General features: G+C 42.2%; 1 protein-coding gene across 1 annotated transcript in view; it reads right to left on the bottom strand.

The window, feature by feature from the left end:
- Positions 1-25,771, bottom strand: part of GLP2R (glucagon like peptide 2 receptor) — a 127,579-nt gene that overhangs the window by 73,066 nt on the left and 28,742 nt on the right. The window contains exon 2 of the mRNA XM_069749132.1: positions 11,096-11,192. Within this exon, the coding sequence (XP_069605233.1) occupies positions 11,096-11,192 (97 nt within the window). The remainder of the gene's footprint in view (positions 1-11,095; positions 11,193-25,771) is intronic.

The following is a 25,771-nucleotide window of genomic DNA, read 5'->3' as shown; positions in this document are numbered from 1 at the left end:
GCATCTCCTGTACAGTCATGGCCAAAAGTATTGACACCTTCCTGAAAATGATTGCAAACACAAATTCTTTGGTATTATTATCTTCATTTAATTTGTCCTAAATGAAAAAAACACAAAAGAGAATGAAGCAAAAAGCAAAACATTGCTCATTTCACACAAAACTCCAAAAATGGGCCAGACAAAAGTATTGGCACCCTCAGCTTAATACTTGGTTGCACAACCTTTAGCCAAAATAACTGCGACCAACCGCTTCCGGTAACCATCAATGAGTTTCTTACAATGCTCTGCTGGAATTTTAGACCATTCTTCTTTGGCAAACTGCTCCAGATCCCTGATATTTGAAGGCTGCCTTCTCCAAACTGCCATTTTTAGATCTCTCCACAGGTGTTCTATGGGATTCAGGTCTGGACTCATTGCTGGCCACCTGAGAAGTCTCCAGTGCTTTCTCTCAAACCATTTTCTAGTGCTTTTTGAAGTGTGTTTTGGGTCATTGTCCTGCTGGAAGACCCATGACCTCTGAGGGAGACCCAGCTTATCACACTGGGCCCTACATTATGCTGCAAAATTTGTTGGTAGTCTTCAGACTTCATAATGCCATGAACACGGTCAAGCAGTCCAGTGCCAGAGGCAGCAAAGCAACCCCAAAACATCAGGGAACCTCTGCCATGTTTGATTGTAGGGACAGTGTTCTTTTCGTTGAATGCCTCTTTTTTCTCCTGTAAACTGTATGTTGATGCCTTTGCCCAAAAAGCTCTACTTTTGTCTCATCTGACCAGAAAACATTCTTCCAAAACTTTTTAGGCTTTTTCAGGTAAGTTTTGGCAAACTCCAGCCTGGCATTTTTATGTCTCGGGGTAAGAAGTGGGGTCTTCCTGGGTCTCCTACCATACAGTCCCTTTTCATTCAGACGCTGACGGATAGTACGGGTTGACACTGTTGTACCCTCGGACTGCAGGGCAGCTTGAACTTGTTTGGATGTTAGTCGAGGTTCTTTATCCAACATCCGCACAATCTTGCATTGAAATCTCTTGTCAATTTTTCTTTTCCGTCCACATCTAGGGAGGTTAGCCACAGTGCCATGGGCTTTAAACTTCTTGATGACAATGCGCACGGTAGACACAGGAACATTCAGGTCTTTGGAGATGGACTTGTAGCCTTGAGATTGCTCATGCTTCCTCACAATTTGGTTTCTCAAGTCCTCAGACAGTTCTTTGGTCTTCTTTCTTTTCTCCATGCTCAGTGTGGTACACACAAGGACACAGGACAGAGGTTGAGTCAACTTTAATCCATGTCAACTGGCTGCAAGTGTGATTTAGTTATTGCCAACACCTGTTAGGTGCCACAGGTAAGTTACAGGAGCTGTTAATTACACAAATTAGGGAAGCATCACATGATTTTTCGAACAGTGCCAATACTTTTGTCCACTCCCTTTTTTATGTTTGGTGTGGAATTATATCCAATTTGGCTTTAGAACAATTCTTTTTGTGTTTTTTCATTTAAGACAAATTAAATGAAGATAATAATACCAAATAATTTGTGTTTGCAATCATTTTCAGGGAGAAATTGAGTATTATCTGACAGAATTGCAGGGGTGTCAATACTTTTGGCCATGACTGTATATAGTTATTATGTACAGCTGGTATAACCTGGGAATATTCTATATATAATTATATATGTACAGCCGGTATAACCTGGGTATCTCCTGTATATACAGTACAGACCAAAAGTTTGGACACACCTTCTCATTTAAAGATTTTTCTGTATTTTCATGACTATGAAAATTGTAAATTCACACTGAAGGCATCAAAACTATGAATTAACATATGTGGAATTATAATACTTAACAAAAAAGTGTGAAACAATTGAAATTATGTCTTATATTCTAGGTTCTTCAAAGTAGCCACCTTTTGCTTTGATGACTGCTTTGCACACTCTTGGCATTCTCTTGATGAGCTTCAAGAGGTAGTCACTGGGAATGGTCTTCACTTCACAGGTGTGCCCTGTCAGGTTTAATAAGTGGGATTTCTTGCCTTATAAATGGGGTTGGGACCATCAGTTGTGTTGTGCAGAAGTCTGGTGGATACACAGCTGATAGTCCTTACTGAATAGACTGTTAGAATTTGTATTATGGCAAGAAAAAAGCAGCTAAGTAAAGAAAAACGAGTGGCCATCATTACTTTAAGAAATGAAGGTCAGTCCGAAAAATTGGGAAAATTATGAAAGTGTCCTCAAGTGCAGTTGCAAAAACCATCAAGTGCTACAAAGAAACTGGCTCACATGAGGACCGCCCCGGGAAAGGAAGACCAAGAGTCACCTCTGCTTCTGAGGATAAGTTTATCCGAGTCACCAGCCTCAGAAATCGCAGGTTAACAGCAGCTCAGATTAGAGACCAGGTCATTGCCACACAGAGTTCTAGCAGCAGACACATCTGTACAACAACTGTTAAGAGGAGACTTTGAGCAGCAGGCCTTCATGGTAAAATAGCTGCTAGGAAACCACTGCTAAGGACAGGCAACAAACAGAGAGGACTTGTTTGGGCTAAAGAACACAAGGAATGGACATTAGACCAGTGGAAATCTGTGGTTTGGTCTGATGAGTCCAAATTTGAGATCTTTAGTTCCAACCACCGTGTCTTTGTGCGACACAGAAAAGGTGAAGGGATGGACTCTACATGCCTGGTTCCCACCATGAAGCATGGAGGAGGAGGTGTGATGGTGTGGGGGGGCTTTGCTGGTGACACTGTTGGGGATTTATTCAAAATTGAAGGCATACTGAACCAGCATGGCTACCACAGCATCTTGCAGGGGCATGCTATTCCATCCGGTTTGCATTTAGTTGGACCATCATTTATTTTTCAACCTGACAATGACCCCAATCACACCTCCAGGCTGTGTAAGGGCTATTTGACCAAGAAGGAGAGTGATGGGGTGCTACGCCAGATGACCTGGCCTCCACAGTCACCAGACCTGAACCCAATCAAGAAGGTTTGGGGTGAGCTGGACCGCAGAGTGAAGGCAAAAGGGCCAACAAGTGCTAAGCATCTTTGGGAACTCCTTCAAGATTGTTGGAAGACCATTCCCGGTGACTACCTCTTGAAGCTCATCAAGAGAATGCCAAGAGTGTGCAAAGCAGTCATCAAAGCAAAAGGTGGCTACTTTGAACAACCTAGAATATAAGACATATTTTCAGTTGTTTCACACTTTTTTGTTAAGTATATAATTCCACATATGTTAATTCATAGTTTTGATGCCGTCAGTGTGAATGTACAATTTTTATAGTCATGAAAATACAGAAAAATCTTTAAATGAGAAGGTGTGTCCAAACTTTTGGTCTGTACTGTAATTATATATGTACAGCTGGTATAACCTGGGCATCTCCTGTATATAATTATATATGTACAGCTGGTATACTCTGAGCATATCCTGTATATAATTACTGTATATATGTACAGCTGGTATAACCTGGGTATCTTCTGTATATAGTTATTATGTACAGCCGGTATAACCTGGATATCTCCTGTATATAATTATATATGTACAGCCGGTATAACCTGGTATCTCCTGTATAAAATTATATATGCAAAGCTGGTATAACCTGGGTATCTCCTGTATATAATTATATACAGTTAGGTCCATATATATTTGGACAGAGGCAACATTTTTCTAATTTTGGTTATAGACATTACCACAATGAATTTTAAACAAAACAATTCAGATGCAGTTGAAGTTCAGACTTTCAGCTTTCATTTGAGGGTATCCACATTAAAATTAGATGAAGGGTTTAGGAGTTTCAGCTCCTTAACATGTGCCACCCTGTTTTTAAAGGGACCAAAAGTAATTGGACAATTGACTCCAAGGCTATTTCATGGACAGGTGTGGGCAATCCCTTCGTTATATCATTCTCAATTAAGCAGATAAAAGGCCTGGAGTTGATTTGAGGTGTGGTGCTTGCATTTGGAAGGTTTTGCTATGAAGTAAACATGCGGTCAAAGGAGCTCTCCATGCAGGTGAAACAAGCCATCCTTAAGCTGCAAAAACAGAAAAAATCCATCCGAGAATTTGCTGCAATATTAGGAGTGGCAAAATCTACAGTTTGGTACATCCTGAGAAAGAAAGCACTGGTGAACTCATCAATGCAAAAAGACCTGGGCACCCACGGAAGACAACAGTGGTGGATGATCGCAGAATATTCTCCATGGTGAAGAGAAACCCCTTCACATCAGCCAACCAAGTGACCAACACTCTCCAGGAGGTCGGTGATCAATATCCAAATCTACCATAAAGAGAAGACTGCATGAAAGTAAATACAGAGGGTTCACTGCATGGTGCAAGCCACTCATAAGCATCAAGAATAAAAAGGCTAAACTGGACTTTGCTAAAAAAACTGTAAAAAAGCCAGCACAGTCCTGGAAGAACATTCTTTGGACAGATGAAACCAAGACCAACCTCTACCAGAATGATGGAAAGAGAAAAGTATGGCGAAGGCGTGGTACAGCTCATGATCCAAAGCGTACCACATCATCTGTAAAACACGGCGGAGGCAGTGTGATGGCTTGGACATGCATGGCTGCCAGTGGTACTGGGTCACTAGTGGTTATTGATGATGTGACACAGGACAGAAGCAGCCGAATGAATTCTGAGGTATTCAGAGCCATACTGTGTGCTCAGATCCAGCCAAATGCAGCCAAACTGATTGGTCGTCGTTTCATACTACAGATGGACAATGACCAAAACATAAAGCCAAAGCAACCCAGGAGTTTATTAAAGCAAAGAAGTGGAATATTCCTGAATGGTCAAGTCAGTCACCTGATCTCAACCATATTGAGCAGCATTTCACTTGTTAAAGACTAAACTTCAGACAGAAAGGCCCAGAAACAAACAGCAACTGAAAACCACCGCAGTGAAGGCCTGGCAGAGCATCAAAAAGGAGGAAACACTGTGTCTGGTGATGCCCATGAGTTCAAGACTTCAGGCAGTCATTGCCAACAAAGGGTTTTCAGCCAAGTACTAGAAATGAACATTTTATTTAAAATTATTGAATCTGTCCAATTACTTTTGGTCCCTTTAAAAACAGGGTGGCACATGTTAAAGAACTGAAACTCCTAAACCCTTCATCCAATTTTAATGTGGATACCCTCAAATGAAAGCTGAAAGTCTGAACTTCAACTGCATCTGAATTGTTTTGTTTAAAATTCATTGTGGTAATGTCTATAACCAAAATTAGAAAAATGTTGTCTCTGTCCAAATATATATGGACCTAACCTGGGCATCTCCTGTATATAATTATATATGTACAGCCGGTATAACCTGGGCATCTCCTCTATATAATTATATATGTACAGCTGGTATAACCTGGGTATCTCCTCTATATAATTATATATGTACAGCTGGTATAACCTGGGTATCTCCTCTATATAATTATATATGTACAGCTGGTATAACCTGGGTATCTCCTCTATATAATTATATATGTACAGCTGGTATAACCTGGGCATCTCCTGTATATAATTATATATGTACAGCTGGTATAACCTGGGAATCTCCTCTATATAATTATATATGTACAGCTGGTATAACCTGGGTATCTCCTCTATATAATTATATATGTACAGCTGGTATAACCTGGGAATATTCTGTATATAATTATATATTTACAGCCAGTATAACCTGAACATCTCCTGTATATAATTATATATGTACAGCTGGCATAACCTGGGCGTCCCCTGTATATAATTATATATGTACAGCTGGTATAACCTGGGTATCTCCTGTATATAATTATATATGTACAGATGGTATAACCTGGGCATCTCCTGTATATAATTATATATGTACAGCCAATATAACCTGGGCGTCTCCTGTATATAATTATATATGTATAGCTTGTATAACCTGGGCATCTCCTGTATATAATTATATATGTACAGCCGGTATAACCTGGGTATCTCCTGTATATAATTATATATATACAGCCGGCATAACCTGGTAATCTTCTGTATATAATTATATATGTACGGCTGGTATAACCTGGGCATCTCCTGTATATAATTATATATGTATAGCTTGAATAACCTGGGCATCTCCTGTATATAATTATATATGTACAGCCGCTATAACATGGTCATCTCCTGTATATAATTATATATGTACAGCTGGTATAACCTGAGCATCTCTAGTATATAATTATATATGTACAGCCAATATAACCTGGGCGTCTCCTGTATATAATTATATATGTATAGCTTGTATAACCTGGGCATCTCCTGTATATAATTATATATGTACAGATGGTATAACCTGGGCATCTCCTGTATATACCTATATATGTACAGCCAATATAACCTGGGCATCTCCTGTATATAATTATATATGTACAGCTTGTATAACCTGGGCATCTCCTGTATATAATTATATATGTACAGCCGGTATAACCTGGGTATCGCCTGTATATAATTATATAAATACAGCCGGTATAACCTGGTCATCTTCTGTATATAATTATATATGTACAGCTGGTATAACCTGGGCATCTCCTGTATATAATTATATATGTACAGCTGGTATAACCTGGGCATCTCCTGTATATAATTATATATGTATAGCTTGTATAACCTGGGCATCTCCTGTATAAAATTATATATGTACAACCGCTATAACATGGTCATCTCCTGTATATAATTATATATGTACAGCTGGTATAACCTGAGCATCTCCTGTATATAATTATATATGTACAGCCGGTATAACCTGGGCATCTCCTGTATATAATTATATATGTGCAGCCGCTATAACATGGTCATCTCCTGTATATAATTATATATGTACAGCTGGTATAACCTGAGCATCTCCTGTATATAATTATATATGTACAGCCAATATAACCTGGGCGTCTCCTGTATATAATTATATATGTATAGCTTGTATAACCTGGGCATCTCCTGTATATAATTATATATATACAGCTGGTATAACCTGGGAATATTCTGTATATAATTATATATTTACAGCCAGTATAACCTGAACATCTCCTGTATATAATTATATATGTACAGCTGGTATAACCTGGGCGTCCCCTGTATATAATTATATATGTACAGCTGGTATAACCTGGGTATCTCCTGTATATAATTATATATGTACAGATGGTATAACCTGGGCATCTCCTGTATATACCTATATATGTACAGCTGGTATAACCTGAGCATCTCCTGTATATAATTATATATGTACAGCCAATATAACCTGGGCGTCTCCTGTATATAATTATATATGTATAGCTTGTATAACCTGGGCATCTCCTGTATATAATTATATATGTACAGCCGGTATAACCTGGGTATCTCCTGTATATAATTATATATATACAGCCGGCATAACCTGGTCATCTTCTGTATATAATTATATATGTACGGCTGGTATAACCTGGGCATCTCCTGTATATAATTATATATGTATAGCTTGAATAACCTGGGCATCTCCTGTATATAATTATATATGTACAGCCGCTATAACATGGTCATCTCCTGTATATAATTATATATGTACAGCTGGTATAACCTGAGCATCTCCAGTATATAATTATATATGTACAGCCAATATAACCTGGGCGTCTCCTGTATATAATTATATATGTATAGCTTGTATAACCTGGGCATCTCCTGTATATAATTATATATGCACAGATGGTATAACCTGGGCATCTCCTGTATATACCTATATATGTACAGCCAATATAACCTGGGCATCTCCTGTATATAATTATATATGTACAGCTTGTATAACCTGGGCATCTCCTGTATATAATTATATATGTACAGCCGGTATAACCTGGGTATCTCCTGTATATAATTATATAAATACAGCCAGTATAACCTGGTCATCTTCTGTATATAATTATATATGTACAGCTGGTATAACCTGGGCATCTCCTGTATATAATTATATATGTATAGCTTGTATAACCTGAGCATCTCCTGTATATAATTATATATGTACAACCGCTATAACATGGTCATCTCCTGTATATAATTATAGATGTACAGCTGGTATAACCTGAGCATCTCCTGTATATAATTATATATGTACAGCCAATATAACCTGGGCGTCTCCTGTATATAATTATATATGTATAGCTTGTATAACCTGGGCATCTCCTGTATATAATTATATATGTACAGCCGGTATAACCTGGGTATCTCCTGTATATAATTATATATGTATAGCCAATATAACCTGGGCATCTCCTGTATATAATTATATATGTATAGCTTGTATAACCTGTGCATCTCCTGTATATAATTATATATGTACAGCCGCTATAACATGGTCATCTCCTGTATATAATTATATATGTACAGCTGGTATAACCTGGGCATCTCCTGTATATAATTATATATGTACAGCCGGTATAACCTGGGCATCTCCTGTATATAATTATATATGTACAGCCGCTATAACATGGTCATCTCCTGTATATAATTATATATGATAATGTGTGCAAAATGTAAAGCGCTGCGGAATATGTTAGCGCTATATAAAATAATATTATTATTATTATTATATATGTACAGCTGGTATAACCTGAGCATCTCCTGTATATAATTATATATGTACAGCCAATATAACCTGGGCATCTCCTGTATATAATTATATATGTATAGCTTGTATAACCTGGGCATCTCCTGTATATAATTATATATGTACAGCCGGTATAACCTGGGTATCTCCTGTATATAATTATATATATACAGCCGGTATAACCTGGGCATCTCCTGTATATAATTATATATGTGCAGCCGCTATAACATGGTCATCTCCTGTATATAATTATATATGTACAGCTGGTATAACCTGAGCATCTCCTGTATATAATTATATATGTACAGCTGGTATAACCTGAGCATCTCCTGTATATAATTATATATGTACAGCCAATATAACCTGGGCGTCTCCTGTATATAATTATATATGTATAGCTTGTATAACCTGGGCATCTCCTGTATATAATTATATATGTACAGCCGGTATAACCTGGGTATCTCCTGTATATAATTATATATATACAGCCGGTATAACCTGGTCATCTCCTGTATATAATTATATATGCACAGCCAATATAACCTGGGCATCTCCTGTATATAATTATATATGTACAGCCGCTATAACATGGTCATCTCCTGTATATAATTATATATGTACAGCTGGTATAACCTGGGCATCTCCTGTATATAATTATATATGTACAGCTGGTATAACCTGGGCATCTCCTGTATATATCTATATATGTATAGCTGGTATAACCTGGGTATATTCTATATATAATTATATACAGTGGGGCAAAAAAGTATTTAGTCAGTCAGCAATAGTGCAATTTCCACCACTTAAAAAGATAAGAAGCGTCTGTAATTTACATCATAGGTAGACCTCAACTATGGGAGACAAACTGAGAAAAAAAAATCCAGAAAATCACATTGTCTGTTTTTTTAACATTTTATTTGCATATTATGGTGGAAAATAAGTATTTGGTCAGAAACAAAATTTCATCTCAATACTTTGTAATATATCCTTTGTTGGCAATGACAGAGGTCAAACGTTTTCTGTAAGTCTTCACAAGGTTGCCACACACTGTTGTTGGTATGTTGGCCCATTCCTCCATGCAGATCTCCTCTAGAGCAGTGATGTTTTTGGCTTTTCGCTTGGCAACACGGACTTTCAACTCCCTCCAAAGGTTTTCTATAGGGTTGAGATGTGGAGACTGGCTAGGCCACTCCAGGACCTTGAAATGCTTCTTACGAAGCCACTCCTTCGTTGCCCTGGTGGTGTGCTTTGGATCATTGTCATGTTGAAAGACCCAGCCACGTTTCATCTTCAATGCCCTTGCTGATGGAAGGAGGTTTGCACTCAAAATCTCACTACATGGCCCCATTCATTCTTTCATGTACTCGGATCAGTCGTCCTGGCCCCTTTGCAGAGAAACAGCCCCAAAGCATGATGTTTCCACCACCATGCTTTACAGTAGGTATGGTGTTTGATGGATGCAACTCAGTATTCTTTTTCCTCCAAACACGACAAGTTGTGTTTCTACCAAACAGTTCCAGTTTGGTTTCATCAGACCATAGGACATTCTCCCAAAACTCCTCTGGATCATCCAAATGCTCTCTAGCAAACTTCAGACGGGCCCGGACATGTACTGGCTTAAGCAGTGGGACACGTCTGGCACTGCAGGATCTGAGTCCATGGTGGCGTAGTGTGCTACTTATGGTAGGCCTTGTTACATTGGTCCCAGCTCTCTGCAGTTCATTTACTAGGTCCCCCCGCGTGGTTCTGGGATTTTTGCTCACCGTTCTTGTGATCATTCTGACCCCACGGGGTGGGATTTTGTGTGGAGCCCCAGATCGAGGGAGATTATCAGTGGTCTTGTATGTCTTCCATTTTCTAATTATTGCTGCCACTGTTGATTTCTTCACTCCAAGCTGGTTGGCTATTGCAGATTCAGTCTTCCCAGCCTGGTGCAGGGCTACAATTTTGTTTCTGGTGTCCTTTGACAGCTCTTTGGTCTTCACCATAGTGGAGTTTGGAGTCAGACTGTTTGAGGGTGTGCACAGGTGTCTTTTTATACTGATAACAAATTTAAACAGGTGCCATTACTACAGGTAATGAGTGGAGGAAAGAGGAGACTCTTAAAGAAGAAGTTACAGGTCTGTGAGAGCCAGTAATCTTGATTGTTTGTTTCTGACCAAATACTTATTTTCCACCATAATATGCAAATAAAATGTTAAAAAAACAGACAATGTGATTTTCTGGATTTTTTTTTCTCAGTTTGTCTCCCATAGTTGAGGTCTACCTATGATGTAAATTACAGACGCCTCTCATCTTTTTAAGTGGTGGAACTTGCACTATTGCTGATTGACTAAATACTTTTTTGCCCCACTGTATGTACAGCCGGTATAACCTGGGTATCCCCTGTATACATATATATGTAGTACAATGAATGGTGGTACTCGTGTCTACACTGGTGTTACTATCCTGTGTATATTGTGTGTTCTCCTTGGCGTCAGTGGACGGGACCCTCGTTTCCCCATGTGTCGGGGTCTCACCGGTCAGCAGGGTCCTCTCTTCCTCCAGCCTGGTCAGGCATTCTTGCTTGTACTGCTGCCACTTCTTCAGGATGTCCTCCAGCACGGCTCCGCTGACCTAGAGGAGGACAGTTGTGTTTAGTGACATTGTGCTCATGGAGGCAGCGTCGTCTCGGAGCCAGGACATGATGGAGCTGCTACATTTGTGGGAGATTTTATCGGTTTCATATATCCCTGTAATGAGTCCGGCTCCACGTCCCAGGCATATACAGGTCCTTCTCAAAAAATTAGCATATAGTGTTAAATTTCATTATTTACCATAATGTAATGATTACAATTAAACTTTCATATATTATAGATTCATTATCCACCAACTGAAATTTGTCAGGTCTTTTATTGTTTTAATACTGATGATTTTGGCATACAACTCCTGATAACCCAAAAAACCTGTCTCAATAAATTAGCATATTTCACCCATCCAATCAAATAAAAGTGTTTTTTAATAACAAACAAAAAAACCATCAAATAATAATGTTCAGTTATGCACTCAATACTTGGTCGGGAATCCTTTGGCAGAAATGACTGCTTCAATGCGGCGTGGCATGGAGGCAATCAGCCTGTGACACTGCTGAGATGTTATGGAGGCCCAGGATGCTTCAATAGCGGCCTTAAGCTCATCCAGAGTGTTGGGTCTTGCGTCTCTCAACTTTCTCTTCACAATATCCCACAGATTCTCTATGGGGTTCAGGTCAGGAGAGTTGGCAGGCCAATTGAGCACAGTAATACCATGGTCAGTAAACCATTTACCAGTGGTTTTGGCACTGTGAGCAGGTGCCAGGTCGTGCTGAAAAATGAAATCTTCATCTCCATAAAGCATTTCAGCCGATGGAAGCATGAAGTGCTCCAAAATCTCCTGATAGCTAGCTGCATTGACCCTGCCCTTGATGAAACACAGTGGACCAACACCAGCAGCTGACATGGCACCCCACACCATCACTGACTGTGGGCACTTGACACTGGACTTCAGGCATTTTGGCATTTCCTTCTCCCCAGTCTTCCTCCAGACTCTGGCACCTTGATTTCCGAATGACATGCAAAATTTGCTTTCATCAGAAAAAAGTACTTGGGACCACTTAGCAACAGTCCAGTGCTGCTTCTCTGTAGCCCAGGTCAGGCGCCTCTGCCGCTGTTTATGGTTCAAAAGTGGCTTTACCTGGGGAATGCGGCACCTGTAGCCCATTTCCTGCACACGCCTGTGCACGGTGGCTCTGGATGTTTCCACACCAGACTCAGTCCACTGCTTCCTCAGGTTCCCCAAGGTCTGGAATCGGTCCTTCTCCACAATCTTCCTCAGGGTCCGGTCTCCTCTTCTCGTTGTACAGCGTTTTCTGCCACATTGTTTCCTTCCAACAGACTTACCATTGAGGTGCCTTGATACAGCACTCTGGGAACAGCCTATTTGTTGAGAAATTTCTTTCTGGGCCTTACCCTCTTGCTTGAGGGTGTCAATGATGGCCTTCTTGACATCTGTCAGGTCGCTAGTCTTACCCATGATGGGGGTTTTGAGTAATGAACCAGGCAGGGAGTTTATAAAAGCCTCAGGTATCTTTTGCATGTGTTTAGAGTTAATTAGTTGATTCAGAAGATTAGGGTAATAGGTCGTTTAGAGAACCTTTTCTTGATATGCTAATTTATTGAGACAGGTTTTTTGGGTTATCAGGAGTTGTATGCCAAAATCATCAGTATTAAAACAATAAAAGACCTGACAAATTTCAGTTGGTGGATAATGAATCTATAATATATGAAAGTTTAATTGTAATCATTACATTATGGTAAATAATGAAATTTAACACTATATGCTAATTTTTTGAGAAGGACCTGTATAGTCTGGTGCCACATTAGCCCTGTCTACGGAGATCCGGGCGGCTAGTAAGGTGGCCACTGCAGCTCCCAGAGAAAATATGTCACCACAATCGCTGCCCCTCAGGGGCAGGACCTAATGTGTCTTCTGACAAATCTACTTCTGCTACATCACCAGGCTCTGCTACAACACCACAAGTGCATCCTCAGATAAATCCAGCTCTGCTACATCACTGGGCTCTGCTACAACACCACAAGTGCATCCTCAGATAATTCCAGCTCTGCTACATCGCTGGGCTCTGCTACAACACCACAAGTGCGTCCTGAGATGAATCCAGCTCTAGTATGACCCTACCTGCCAGTGGGGGTTGGCACCCTAGAATCCTGCGCAGATGGCGCCCCCATTCCACGTAGTCTGCCCCTAGTAACACCCTAGGCTACTTGCAAGGGGATAACAAAAAATACCATACAACATATATAGGTCGGGGCAAAAAAATAACACTACTATCAAAAATAGAGATAATACACAATAAAGCCCAAAACAACAAACCAAACAGTGTAAATAAGTAGAAAAAATCTAAATGTTTAACTTTCTCTTTAAAGTATGAAAATCTCGATGCGTTTCCCTGAGATCAGTTCATCAGGAGACATGAAAATTAAGAGAACTTATCTGAGTGACGATGAGGGCTGAGGGCTGATTTAGACATGTGGTACCGGATGGACATTGTTCCCCACCGCACAGTAATGACTTAGAGTGTGATGTTTATCCTCCTGAATCGTCACTCAGATAAGTTCTCTTAATTTTCATAAGTATGTCTCCTGATGAACTGATCTCAGGGAAACGCATCGAGATTTTCATACTTTAAAGAGAAAGTTAAACATTTAGATTTTTTCTACTTATTTACACTGTTTGGTGTGTTGTTTTGGGCTTTATTGTGTATTATCTCTATTTTTGATAGTAGTGTTATTTTTTTGCCCCTACCTATATATGTTGTATGGTATTTTTTGTTATCCCCTTGCAAGTAGCCTAGGGTGTTACAAGGGGCAGACTACGTGGAGTGGGGGCGCCATCTGCGCAGGATTCTAGGGTGCCAACCCCCACTGGCAGGTAGGGTCATACTAGGGATCTGGTGCAGGTTTCCCTAGTTTGTTGCTAATTCCTATTGCAACAATCAAACGTATGTTATGTTATGCACTTTTGTATCTGGGCAAGTGCAATAAGCTCATTTATTAGTTCTTGAGTGTATGCTCTGCTGTTTGACTTTTTTCTATTTTTCTTGCACGTAAGGGCCTATTAGGGCGATTTAGGGATAGCCTACGTTGAGCGGGGGCGCCAATGCGCAGGATATATAGGGTGCCAACCTCCGCAGCAAGGTAGGGGACAGATAGTTGGGACCCTAGGGATCGAGAGCACCCTGTATCTTGGTCTTATATCTTTGTGTCAAACGGCTGATACTGGTTTTAGGTTGTATGTGGTATGTGTTTTTATTATAAAGAATATTATTAAATGTTAAGTTTTATTGGGTATATTATTCTATTCATATATGGTGTTTTCTTGCTGTGAATTTCTGTTTTTTTTGTAGGCACCTTCATTATATGTTCTGTGATATAATAAATCCAGCTCTGCTACATCACTGGATTCTGCTACAACACCACAAGTGAGTCTTCAGATAAATCCAGCTCTGCTACATCACTGGGTTCTGCTTCAACACCACAAGTGCATCCTCAGATAAATCCAGCTCTGCTACATCACTTGGCTCTGCTACAACACCACAAGTGCATCCTCAGATAAATCCAGCTCTGCTACATCACTGGGCTCTGCTACAACACCACAAGTGCATTCTCAGATAAATCCAGCTCTGCTACATCACTGGGCTCTGCTACAACACCACAAGTGCATCCTCAGATCAATCCAGCTCTGCTACATCACTGGGCTCTGCTACAACACCACAAGTACAACCTCAGATAAATCCAGCTCTACTGCATCACTGGGCTCTGCTACAACTCCAAAAGTGCATCCTCAGATAAACACAGCTCTGCTACAACACTGGGCTCTGCTACAACACCAAAAGTGCATCCTCAGATAAATCCAGCTCTGCTGCATCACTGGGCTCTGCTACAACACCACAAGTGTATCTTCAGATAAATCCAGCTCTGCTACATCACCGGGCTCTGCTACAACACCACAAGTGCATCCTCAGATAAATCCAACTCTTCTACAACACTGGGCTCTGCTACAACACCACAAGTGCACCCTCAAATAAATCCAGCTCTGCTACATCACTGGGCTCTGCTACAACACCACAAATGCATCCTCAGATAAATCCAGCTCTACTACATCACTGGGCTCTGCTACAACACCACAAGTGCATCCTCAGATAAATCCAGCTCTGCTACATCACTGGGCTCTGCTACAACACCACAAATGCAACGGCAGATAAATCCAGCTCTGCTGCATCACTGGGCTCTGCTACAACACCACAAGTGCATCCTCAGATAAATCCAGCTCTACTACATCACTGGGCTCTGCTACAACACCACAAGTGCATCCTCAGATAAATCCAGCTCTGCTACATCACTGGGCTCTGCTACAACACCAAAAGTGCATCCTCAGATAAACACAGCTCTGCTACAACACTGGGCTCTGCTACAACACCAAAAGTGCATCTTCAGACAAATCCAGCTCTGCTGCATCACTGGGCTCTGCTACAACACCACAAGTGTATCCTCAGATAAATCCAGCACTGCTGCATCACTGGGCTCTGCTACAACACCAAAAGAGCATCCTCAGATAAACACAGCTCTGCTACAACACTGGGCTCTGCTACAACACCAAAAGTGTATCCTCTGGTAAATCCAGCTCTGCTACATCACCGGGCTCTGCTACAACACCACAAGTGCATCCTCAGATAAATCCAACTCTGCTACAACACTGGGCTCTGCTACAACACCACAAGTGCACCCTCAAATAAATCCAGCTCTGCTACATCACTGGGTTCTGCTACAACACCACAAATGCATCCTCAGATAAATCCAGCTCTACTACATCACTGGGCTCTGTTACAACACCACAAGTGCATCCTCAGATAAATCCAGCTCTACTACATCACTGGGCTCTGCTATAACACCACAAGTGCATCGGCAGATAAATCCAGCTCTGCTGCATCACTGGGCTCTGCTACAACACCAAAAGTGCATCCTCAGATAAACACAGCTCTGCTACAACACTGGGCTCTACTACAACACCAAAAGTGCATCCTCAGATAAATCCAGCTCTGCTACCTAACTGGGCTCTGCTACAACATCAAAGGTGCATCCTCAAATAAATCAAGCTCTGCTACATCACTGGGCTCTGCTACAACACCACAAGTGCATCCTCAGATAAATCCAGCCCTGCTGCATCACTGAGCTCAACTACACCACAAGTGCATCCTCAGATAAATCCAGCTGTGCTACATCACTGGGCTCTGCTACAACACCACAAGTGCATCCTCAGATAAATCCAGTTCTGCTACATCACTGGTCTCTGCTACAACACCACAGGTGCATCCTCAGATAAATCCAACTCTGCTGCATCACTGGGCTCTGCTACAACACCAAAAGTGCATCCTCAGATAAATCCAGCTCTACTACATCACTGGACTATGCTACAACACCACAAGAGCATCCCCACATAAATCCTGCTCTGCTGCATCACTGGGCTCTGCTACAACTCCACAAGTGCATCCTCAGATAAATCCAGCTCTGCTACATCACTGGGCTCTTTTATAACACCAGAAGTGCATCCTCAGATAAATCCAGCTCTGCTAAATCACTGGGCTCTGCTACAACACCACAAATGAGTTTCCAGACATAACAAGCTCTGACTTATTACTGAACTCTGCTTTAACATCACAAGTGTGTCCTCCAACTAACCTAGCTCTGCTACATTGCTGGGCTCTGCAAGATTACCAAAAGTGTGACATACCCATTTCTGACTGACCACAGAACTCTGCTACATCATCACAAGTGTGTCACCTGGCATAACCATCTCTGCTACAACCCCATGACTGTGTTACATTACCACAATTGTGCCCCCTGGTATACGTAGCACTGACTTACAATTGAATTCTACTACATTATCAGAAGCGTATCTTCTAACAATCCCAGCTCTGCTACATCACTGGGCTCTGCTCCATTACCACAAGTATGTCTGCTGATGTACCCAGCTCTGTCTTACCAATGAACTATGCTACAACATTACTATTGTGTATTCTAACAAATACAGCTCTGCCTTACTGCTGAATTCTGCAACAGCACAAATGTGTCTTCTGAAAAACTTAGCTCTGCTACATCATTGGGCTCTACTACATTACCACAAGTATGTGTCTCTTGATATACCCAGTTCCAATTTACCACATAATTCTATATAATCACAAGTGCACATAAGCCCAGCTCAGCTATATCACTGTTCTCCGCTACATAATTACAAGTGCATCCGCATCATCAGATAAACCCAGCTCTGCTACATCACTGGCCTCTGCTACAGTACCTCAAGCGTGTCTACCAAAATGCACTTCATTCTTACCATTGAACTCAGCTTCAAAACCAGTAGTGTGTCATCTGCAAAACTGAGCTCTGCTTCATCACTGGCCTCTGCTACATTACCAAAAGTGTGTCTCCTCACATACACCTAGTTCTGACTTACTATTGAACTCTGCTCCAAAACCACAGGTGTGTCATCTAACAAAATTAGCTCTTCTGATTGCTGAGTTCTGCAACAACATCACGAGTGTGTCTTCTGACAAACCCAACTCGTCTACCACGCTGGGTTCTGCTACAACACCACAAATGTGTCTTCTGACAAACCCAACTCTGATACCATGCTGGGTTATGCTACAAAATCACAAGTGTGTCTTCTGACAAACAAAACTCTGCTACATCTCTGGGTTCTGCTGCAACACCACAACTGTGTCTTCTGACAAATCTACCTCTACTACATCGCTGGGCTCTGCTTCAATACCAGAAGTGTGTCTTCTGACAAACCTAACTCTGCTACATCACTGGGTTCTGCTACAACATCACAAGTGTGTCACATGACAGTCCCAACTTTGCTACATTGCTAGGTTCTGCTACAACACAAGTGTGTCTCCTGACAAATCAAACTCTCCTACATCGCTGGGTCCTGCTACAACACCACAAGTGTGTCACATGACAGTCCCAAATCTGCTACATCGCTGGGTTCTGCTACAATACAACAAGTGTGTCTCCTGACAAACCTATCTCTGCTACATAACTGGGTTCTGCTACAATACCACAAGTGTGTTACACGACAGTCTCAACTCTGCTACATCGCTGGGTTCTGCTACAACACAACAAGTGTGTCTTCTGACAAACCTATCTCTGCTACCTCACTGGGTTCTGCTACAACACCACAAGTGTGTCACACGACTGTCTCAACTCTGTTACATCGCTGGGTTCTGCAACAGTGCAGCGCCCCAAAGTCCTGGTCGTTGCAGTAATGCCGCTCTGCCACTAAGGGGAGTGATGTTATGTCTGATTGCACTAAAGGAGTTCACCTGACCAGGTATCACAAGCACACATTACACTTCACACTCCGGCCTCCAGGGGGAGCAAAAGGCACTATGTATTAGGCCACTCCTCACACTGGTAAAACTGGGGGTCGGATAGGAAGTTAGAACAGAACGCAGCCTGGGAGAGCTCCAGGGACTCGGGAGGACCTGTCAGGGGTGGGTTCCTGACAGGGGCCTAGCAGAAAGGATAGAGAGTGATGGAACCGCGCCTGCACTACCTTGCGGCGGTATCCCAAGGAAGGACATGAAGAGAAGGATATTGTGGAAAAGTGAGAAACGAGATCAAGCACAAAGGAGAGCCAGTAGGAGTCGTGCCTCGAGAACGGCAACATCCTACTGAGGCGCGTAGCCGGTGGCCGGAACACCGAGGGAGTAACTGACTTCAAGCATTACTTCAAATACCGCAGGACAGTTGATTATAGGTTGGCTGTCTACCTTACATCACCTAAGCAGACATAGGGGGCAAGCGTGGAGAGGGGCGTCTCTAGGGTCCCAGAATAGCTCCGAGCCTTCCCGTCAAACGGGTGTGTCCTATCCAGATAGACTTGAGGGACGGAGAGAGAGAGAGAGAGAAAGAACGAGAACAAAAGTTGTGAGGACTATCCCGAATGCTCAGCAGGGAAGAACTACAACACACAGGCGCTAGTTGGTAGGCACTGATTTCCACCTGCAAAAGGAACTCTGGATGTGCCTTCGGACCGGCCGGTCTCAGACAGCCTTGTTAACAGTGCTCTGGATTGAGGATCCTGAAGTCTTCAGTAAAAAGGTAAAGAGACTGCAACCCTGTGTCCTCGTTATTAACTGCGCCTCACATCATCGCCACCTACACTACTGGGAAGCCCTGGGGATACACTTCACCTTTGGGAAGGTATACCATCTAGCTGCCATTCCATCACCCCAGCGGACCCCTAAGCAGCGTTGGTCGCCCTGACCGAATACCACAGGTGGCATCACGAACCCTTGACAAACTATCATCACCCCTTTCATTGGACGCCCCTTAGCAGGGTCACGGACTGGGTCCAGCCACCGTGACAACCCCAGCACCGAGACAGGACCGGTACTGAGTACCCCGCGGCCCTGCATCTGGGGGCGCTCCAACAACATCACAAGTGTGTCTCCTGACAGTCCCAACTCTGCTACATCGCTGGGTTCTGCTACAACACCACAAGCCTCCAGTTATAACCAGCTCCGCTGTTCCAACACTGAGCTTCTTTGCTAAGTCTCCAGCTCCCTCTGACACAATTCCACCTCCGCATCTCCAGGTGCCATGGAGCCTCCATTGCTGAGGCCGTTCTGTCACTGCTACATCAATGTCCTCAGTCCGTGCTGTCATCCACCTCCCCCGCCCAGGATCCACCTCACCAGGGGGTCTTTGTATTGCCCCTCATTTACTCTGTGATTGACAGGTCCTCTGTAGATAGGACCATCTCATCTGATGAACTGATGAATTGTTGTATTGAATCTGAATCCGAGGATAAATAGGTGACGCGTTCAAGGAAAAAATCATTAATAAAATTTCCTCTTGGTCACAAGTCTTGGGAATGAAATCGTTTTATACTGTCTCAAAAGCTAAACAGTCAGTGACAGCCGGTGACCAGACCCTGAATGGAGGCCAAGTCTGCTTCACTGGAGAAGATTAATGACCACTGGGGGAGGGGTGGTCCTCTGGACTAGGAGCTGTATTCAGCAGAAGGTATAAGCTATTAGTGGTTTCCAGCAGAAACATCTCTGGGCTTATCGGGACAAGCATGAAAAATACAATATAAAAGTAAAGAAAAAAATCATACAGAGATGTGAGCGCAAATAGTAAAAAAAAGATAACCCCAAACCCAATATCTCATCGACATAATTATTACAAAGGTTGTCCATCTACTAGAAATCCATCCGAGGTCCATTAATGTGTACTATCAAAGTGGTCCAATTGCTCAACCTAGTACATACAGGCCTTTTAGCTACACAAATTGATACATGCTCCACTAGCTGTCTACCAGTCATAATAGCCGGACATGATCATAAACTCCAAAGAACATATACAGAATCATTAGTGTGGCATATCTATCATAAGTCCATCATTGGGCCCACTAAAGTCTACAATGAATTTGGTGTAATTATTCAACCTAGTACCTTCGGGCGTCTGAGCTGTAAGACTTGAAGGCTTGAATGTCCAAACAGAGAAGCTTAGGCTTTGGTCTACCATTTAGCTTGTCCATGGCCACAAACTCAATACCACATGGACCAAATTATTTGAGATGATCCATCTACCAGACGTGCATCATTAGGTCCATTAGAGCCTTCAATGAATTTGATGTAATTGTGCAACCTAGTACCTTCAGGCATCTGAGCTGTAAGCATTGAAGACTTGAGTGTTCAAACAGAGATGCTGTCCATGGTAATCAACGCAACACCACATAGACCAAATCACTGAAATGCTAAATCAACCTGAAGTCCATCAGAGCCTACAATGAAATTGGTGTAATTGTGCGACCTAGTACCTTCAGGCCTCTGAGCTGGAAAAATTAAAAGCTCGTCTGCTACTAGCCATAATGGTGAACCATAGCACTTTTAAGAAGCCTGTCTTGTCTAAGTCTACAAACAATGCTTTGGTGAGGGATTTTTTTAAAACTCCATGACAAGATCTTGGGATATTGTGTATGGAAGACACTGGGGTTATTCTGACCATTGGACAACCGAATGACAGTCATGGTTGGATTGGTTCCAATTTTTTTTTACCAACTTCTGGACTTTTCTGAGATGTGATCATGAAGGAGTTTGGTAGTCTAAGTTCAGTTCATATGATCAGTGGGAGGACTGGGTTTTGTGGTCATAATTTGGATGTTAAAATGTAGTTAGAGGAGAGATTCTGAGTGGGCGACACTCATGAAAGAACATTCTTCAGTACTGGATGCCCATTTTGATTCCCCACCCTGGAGAAACCCATACGCACTATGAACAAACAAGGAGTGAGAGGAGGGTTATAGAAGTTGGTAGTAGAGCTGATACCTGACAATATAGTTTACCTATAGGAGAACAAGGATTCTCTTTGGATGGGGACATGTATTAGACTAAGGTAGTGACCATATATTTGGGTATGCAGTGCAGATCTACACTGTGTACCAACATTTTGAACTTTCCACCAACTTTCCACCATTGCAAAATTGATCAAATCTGTATAGAAGTCTTTATAGAAGTCTTTAACCCATTAGTCATAACCAAACTTTCATGGGTCTACAGGACTACAAGTCGGAATGATGGGTTTACATAACATGAACTTTCCAATATCTTTCTTCATGTGACCTAGACTGGATGGAATAGAATCAAGGCAACCAGGGGCTTGACAATCTCTGTTGGTGCCAAAGGCAGGGATTGTACCCACCTTCAATAACTTTTGGAGATGCTGGATGGATAATCTCCAACTTGCCCACCTCCAAACCAATTCCTTTAGTTTGGTTTCTTTTTAAATCCAATTTTCATACTCCTTCTACCCCTTGCCCTGCCCTTGAAGGCCATGACCAATTTCCACTATTGCGGACCTCAATGGCAGCAGAACTATTATTACTAAATAGTTAATTCTCGCTTCAAGGAACCATTATTAGCTTCATATCTTCTCATACTCTCCACCCTCATGAAGTTGTTTACAACATATTAGACTGCCAGAGTTCTTCTGAAGTGCTTGGGATGATGTTCTCATAGTACGCCAGACCTCAGATCACATCCTAACCACAGTAATGAATCGGAGCCGTCAAGACTTTTGATGTAGGTTCTCAGCTGGTGATTATCTTCAGCTTGTTAATACTCTTCCACCTTGTTATGTTAAGACTTGTCATGGTTACATTGGACACCAGCCACTGACCAACGCAATGTAAACAGTTCCCTAAACGTATAAACTTCTCATTGCATCTGTTTTTTATCAACTGGAAGAATATGTTTATAAAAAGCAAAGTCATCCATAATACAACCAAACGAGGGACTGTGAAAGACTGAGAATTGAAGGGCATTGAAAGGAATGGTCGTGATGTGGTAAAAAAAAGGCAACATTTATGGCCATGGGGTAAGATTGGATGGAGATAGAGAAGAGGTTACTCAGGGAAGTGGAAACATGTTGGCTGGCAGAGATTAGTAGATTGTCATGAAAGGTTTCCAATGATAAAAAGTATCAGCCTCTCCACAGACGTACAGACAACGTACAGAGATGGTGGTCCATGAAGTGTAGGAGATGCCCCACAGAGAGTAATCGTCAGCTCATTCAGAATAGGAGTTGTTCCAAAGAGCGTAGGTGTATGTCACTAGAGTTGCCACATGGAGACTAAAAGGTGGTACATAATGTGTAAGAGATCGTTCATTGAGAGTAGAAGTTGGGCTACAGAGAGCAGGATTCAGTCCATCGAGACAAGGAGTCAGTTCAAAGAGACTAAGAGTCCATTCCGAGAGTGTAAGAGTTAGTCCAAAGAGTGTACAAATTAGTCCATAAAGAGTTGGAGGTAGTCTACAGAGAGCTGGAGCCAGTCCATAGAGTGTAGGTGTTGTTTTGTAAATTGGAGAATGTGACTCAAGAAGAAGAGGAATCGGTCCATAGAGTATCGGTGTCCATATATTACTAGAGTCAAGTAACGGAGAGCTGGAGTTTGTCCGTAGAGACTAGGGATTGGATCCAAAAAGAGCAAGGGTGTCCATAGGGTCCATCAACAGACAGCTGGAGTCAGTGAGTAGAGAGTTTGATTTGGCCTGTTGAGTATAGGAATGTCTGTAGAGAGCTGGAGTGGGTCTATAGAGAGCAAGACCCCCTAGACATAAGTCAGATGAAATGGCTGATTATGTCCGTAATGAACGATTGTCACCTGTTTCAATGGTGTCCAGGGATAAAAGTCCCTCAGCCTCTCCATATATATATATACAAAGCTTGGACCATAGAGTGTAAGAGTTGCCTCACGAGAGTAAGAAATGGCCCATAGATTGTAGGATTCTGTCATTAGGGAGCTAGAGTCGGTACATCAATAGTAAGAGTTGGTTCACTGAGAGTAGGAGTCAAAACCTTGAGAGCAGGATTCAGTCCATGGAGACTAAGAGTGAGTTTTTGGAAAGTATGAGCCAATCTATAGAGTGCAGAAATCCGTCCATAAAAAGTTGGAGCCAGTCCTCAAAAAGTTAGGGTCCATTCAGAGTGTTCATAGAGTGGAGTGTAGGAGTCGGTCCATGGAGAGCATGTGTGTCCATAGAGTGCCAGAGTTGGTCAATACAATGCTGTAGTTGGTCCATGAATAGTAAGAGTGTGTGGCACCCCAGGAGTTCGGGTACCACAGTAGTGCTGTCTTCCTCATGGGGAGGATAGTGCTATGTCTGGAGACAAGTGAGGTTTCCTTTGGTAGGTTTATACACATACAACACCTTCCACTTCCAGTCCAGGAGGGGGAACTCCAAGCCCTGTTTTAGGGCAGCTTCTCTCAATAAAGATCCTGGTTTGGAGGCGGAGACGGCTCAGTTGGTAGTAGAAGTCTGTGTGCGAGGACAGACAGTAGTGGAGCACAGAGGAAAGAGCGAGCTCCAGGAGGCCATGAGCAGGCCTCTGAAGAGTATCAGCGCAAGAATCCGGGTACCGGGAGCCCGAGGCTTTTGTGGATTATAAAACACAAAGCAGAACCGGAGGGTATTGTTCTACAAGGACTTCGCCCATAATTGCCTGTGGCACAGCAGCACCTAGGAGCCTGAAGTCACCAAAAACAGACCCCAGTTCACACGGCCCGAGCTGCCTGCCATACAGGTTCCTGTCCTAGGACAGCAGAACGATTAAAGACCTTGTTGAGACACTTAGTGGCAGCAGGGACTTAGAGACAGAAAGCGCAGAGTGGTAGGTTCCCACCTGACTTACCCAGGGGAACTTGCTTGTCTCTGGACTGCCCGGACTTCTCTGCCTGCCCTGTGGTCTGGTGCCCTGGACTGTGGATGCTGAAGTCTTCAGTAAAAGGTAAAGAGACTGCAACCTTGTGTCCTCGTTCTTCTCTGCGACTCTCACCATACCACCATCTACACACTGGTAAGCCCTGGGGATATACTTCACTTGTGGGAAGGTATACCATCTAGCTGCCATAACATCACCCCAGCGGACCCCTTAGCCCCTTTACCCCCAAGGGTGGTTTGCACGTCAATGACCAGGCCAATTTTTACAATTCTGACCACTGTCCCTTTATGAGGTTATAACTCTGGAACGCTTCAACGGATCCTGGTGATTCTGACACTGTTTTCTCGTGACATATTGTACTTCATGATAGTGGTAAAATTTATTTGATAGTACCTGCGTTTATTTGTGAAAAAAACGGAAATTTGGCGACAATTTTGAAAATTTCGCAATTTTCAAACTTTGAATTTTTATGCAATTAAATCACAGAGATATGTCACACAAAATACTTAATAAGTAACATTTCCCACATGTCTACTTTACATCGGCATAATTTTGGAACCAAAATTTTTTTTTTTAGGGAGTTATAAGGGTTAAAAGTTGACCAGCAATTTCTCATTTTTACAACACCATTTTTTTTTAGGGACCACATCTCATTTGAAGTCATTTTGAGAGGTCTATATGATAGAAAATACCCAAGTGTGACACCATTCTAAAAGCTGCACCCCTCAAGGTGCTCAAAACCACATTCAAGAAGTATATTAACCCTTCAGGTGTTTCATAGGAATTTTTGGAATGTTTAAATAAAAATTTTCACAAAAAATTTACTTCAGCTCCAATTTGTTTTATTTTACCAAAGGTAACAGGAGAAAATGGACCCCAAAAGTTGTTGTACAATTTGTCCTGAGTACGCTGATACCCCATATGTGGGGGTAAACCACTGTTTGGGTGCATGACAGAGCTTGGAAGCGAAGGAGGGCAATTTGACTTTTCAATGCAAAATTGACAGGAATTGAGATGGGACGCCATGTTGCGTTTGGAGAGCCACTGATGTGCCTAAACATTGAAACCCCCCACAAATTACACCATTTTGGAAAGTATACCCCCTAAGGAACTTATCTAGAGGTGTGGTGAGCACTTTGACCCACCAAGTGCTTCACAGAAGTTTATAATGCAGAACCGTAAAAATAAAAAATCATATTTTTTCACAAAAATTATCTTTTCGCCCCCAATTTTTTATTTTCCGAAGGGTAAGAGAAGAAATTGGACCCCATAAGTTGTTGTCCAATTTGTCCTGAGTAAGCTGATACCCCATATGTGGCGGTAAACCACTGTTTGGGCGCATGGGAGGGCTCGGAAGGGAAGGAGCGCCGT

This window comes from Ranitomeya imitator, chromosome 2 (assembly GCF_032444005.1).
Source record: "Ranitomeya imitator isolate aRanImi1 chromosome 2, aRanImi1.pri, whole genome shotgun sequence".
NCBI classification, from domain to species: domain Eukaryota; kingdom Metazoa; phylum Chordata; class Amphibia; order Anura; family Dendrobatidae; genus Ranitomeya; species Ranitomeya imitator.
This window is presented reverse-complemented; position numbering and strand designations above follow the sequence as displayed.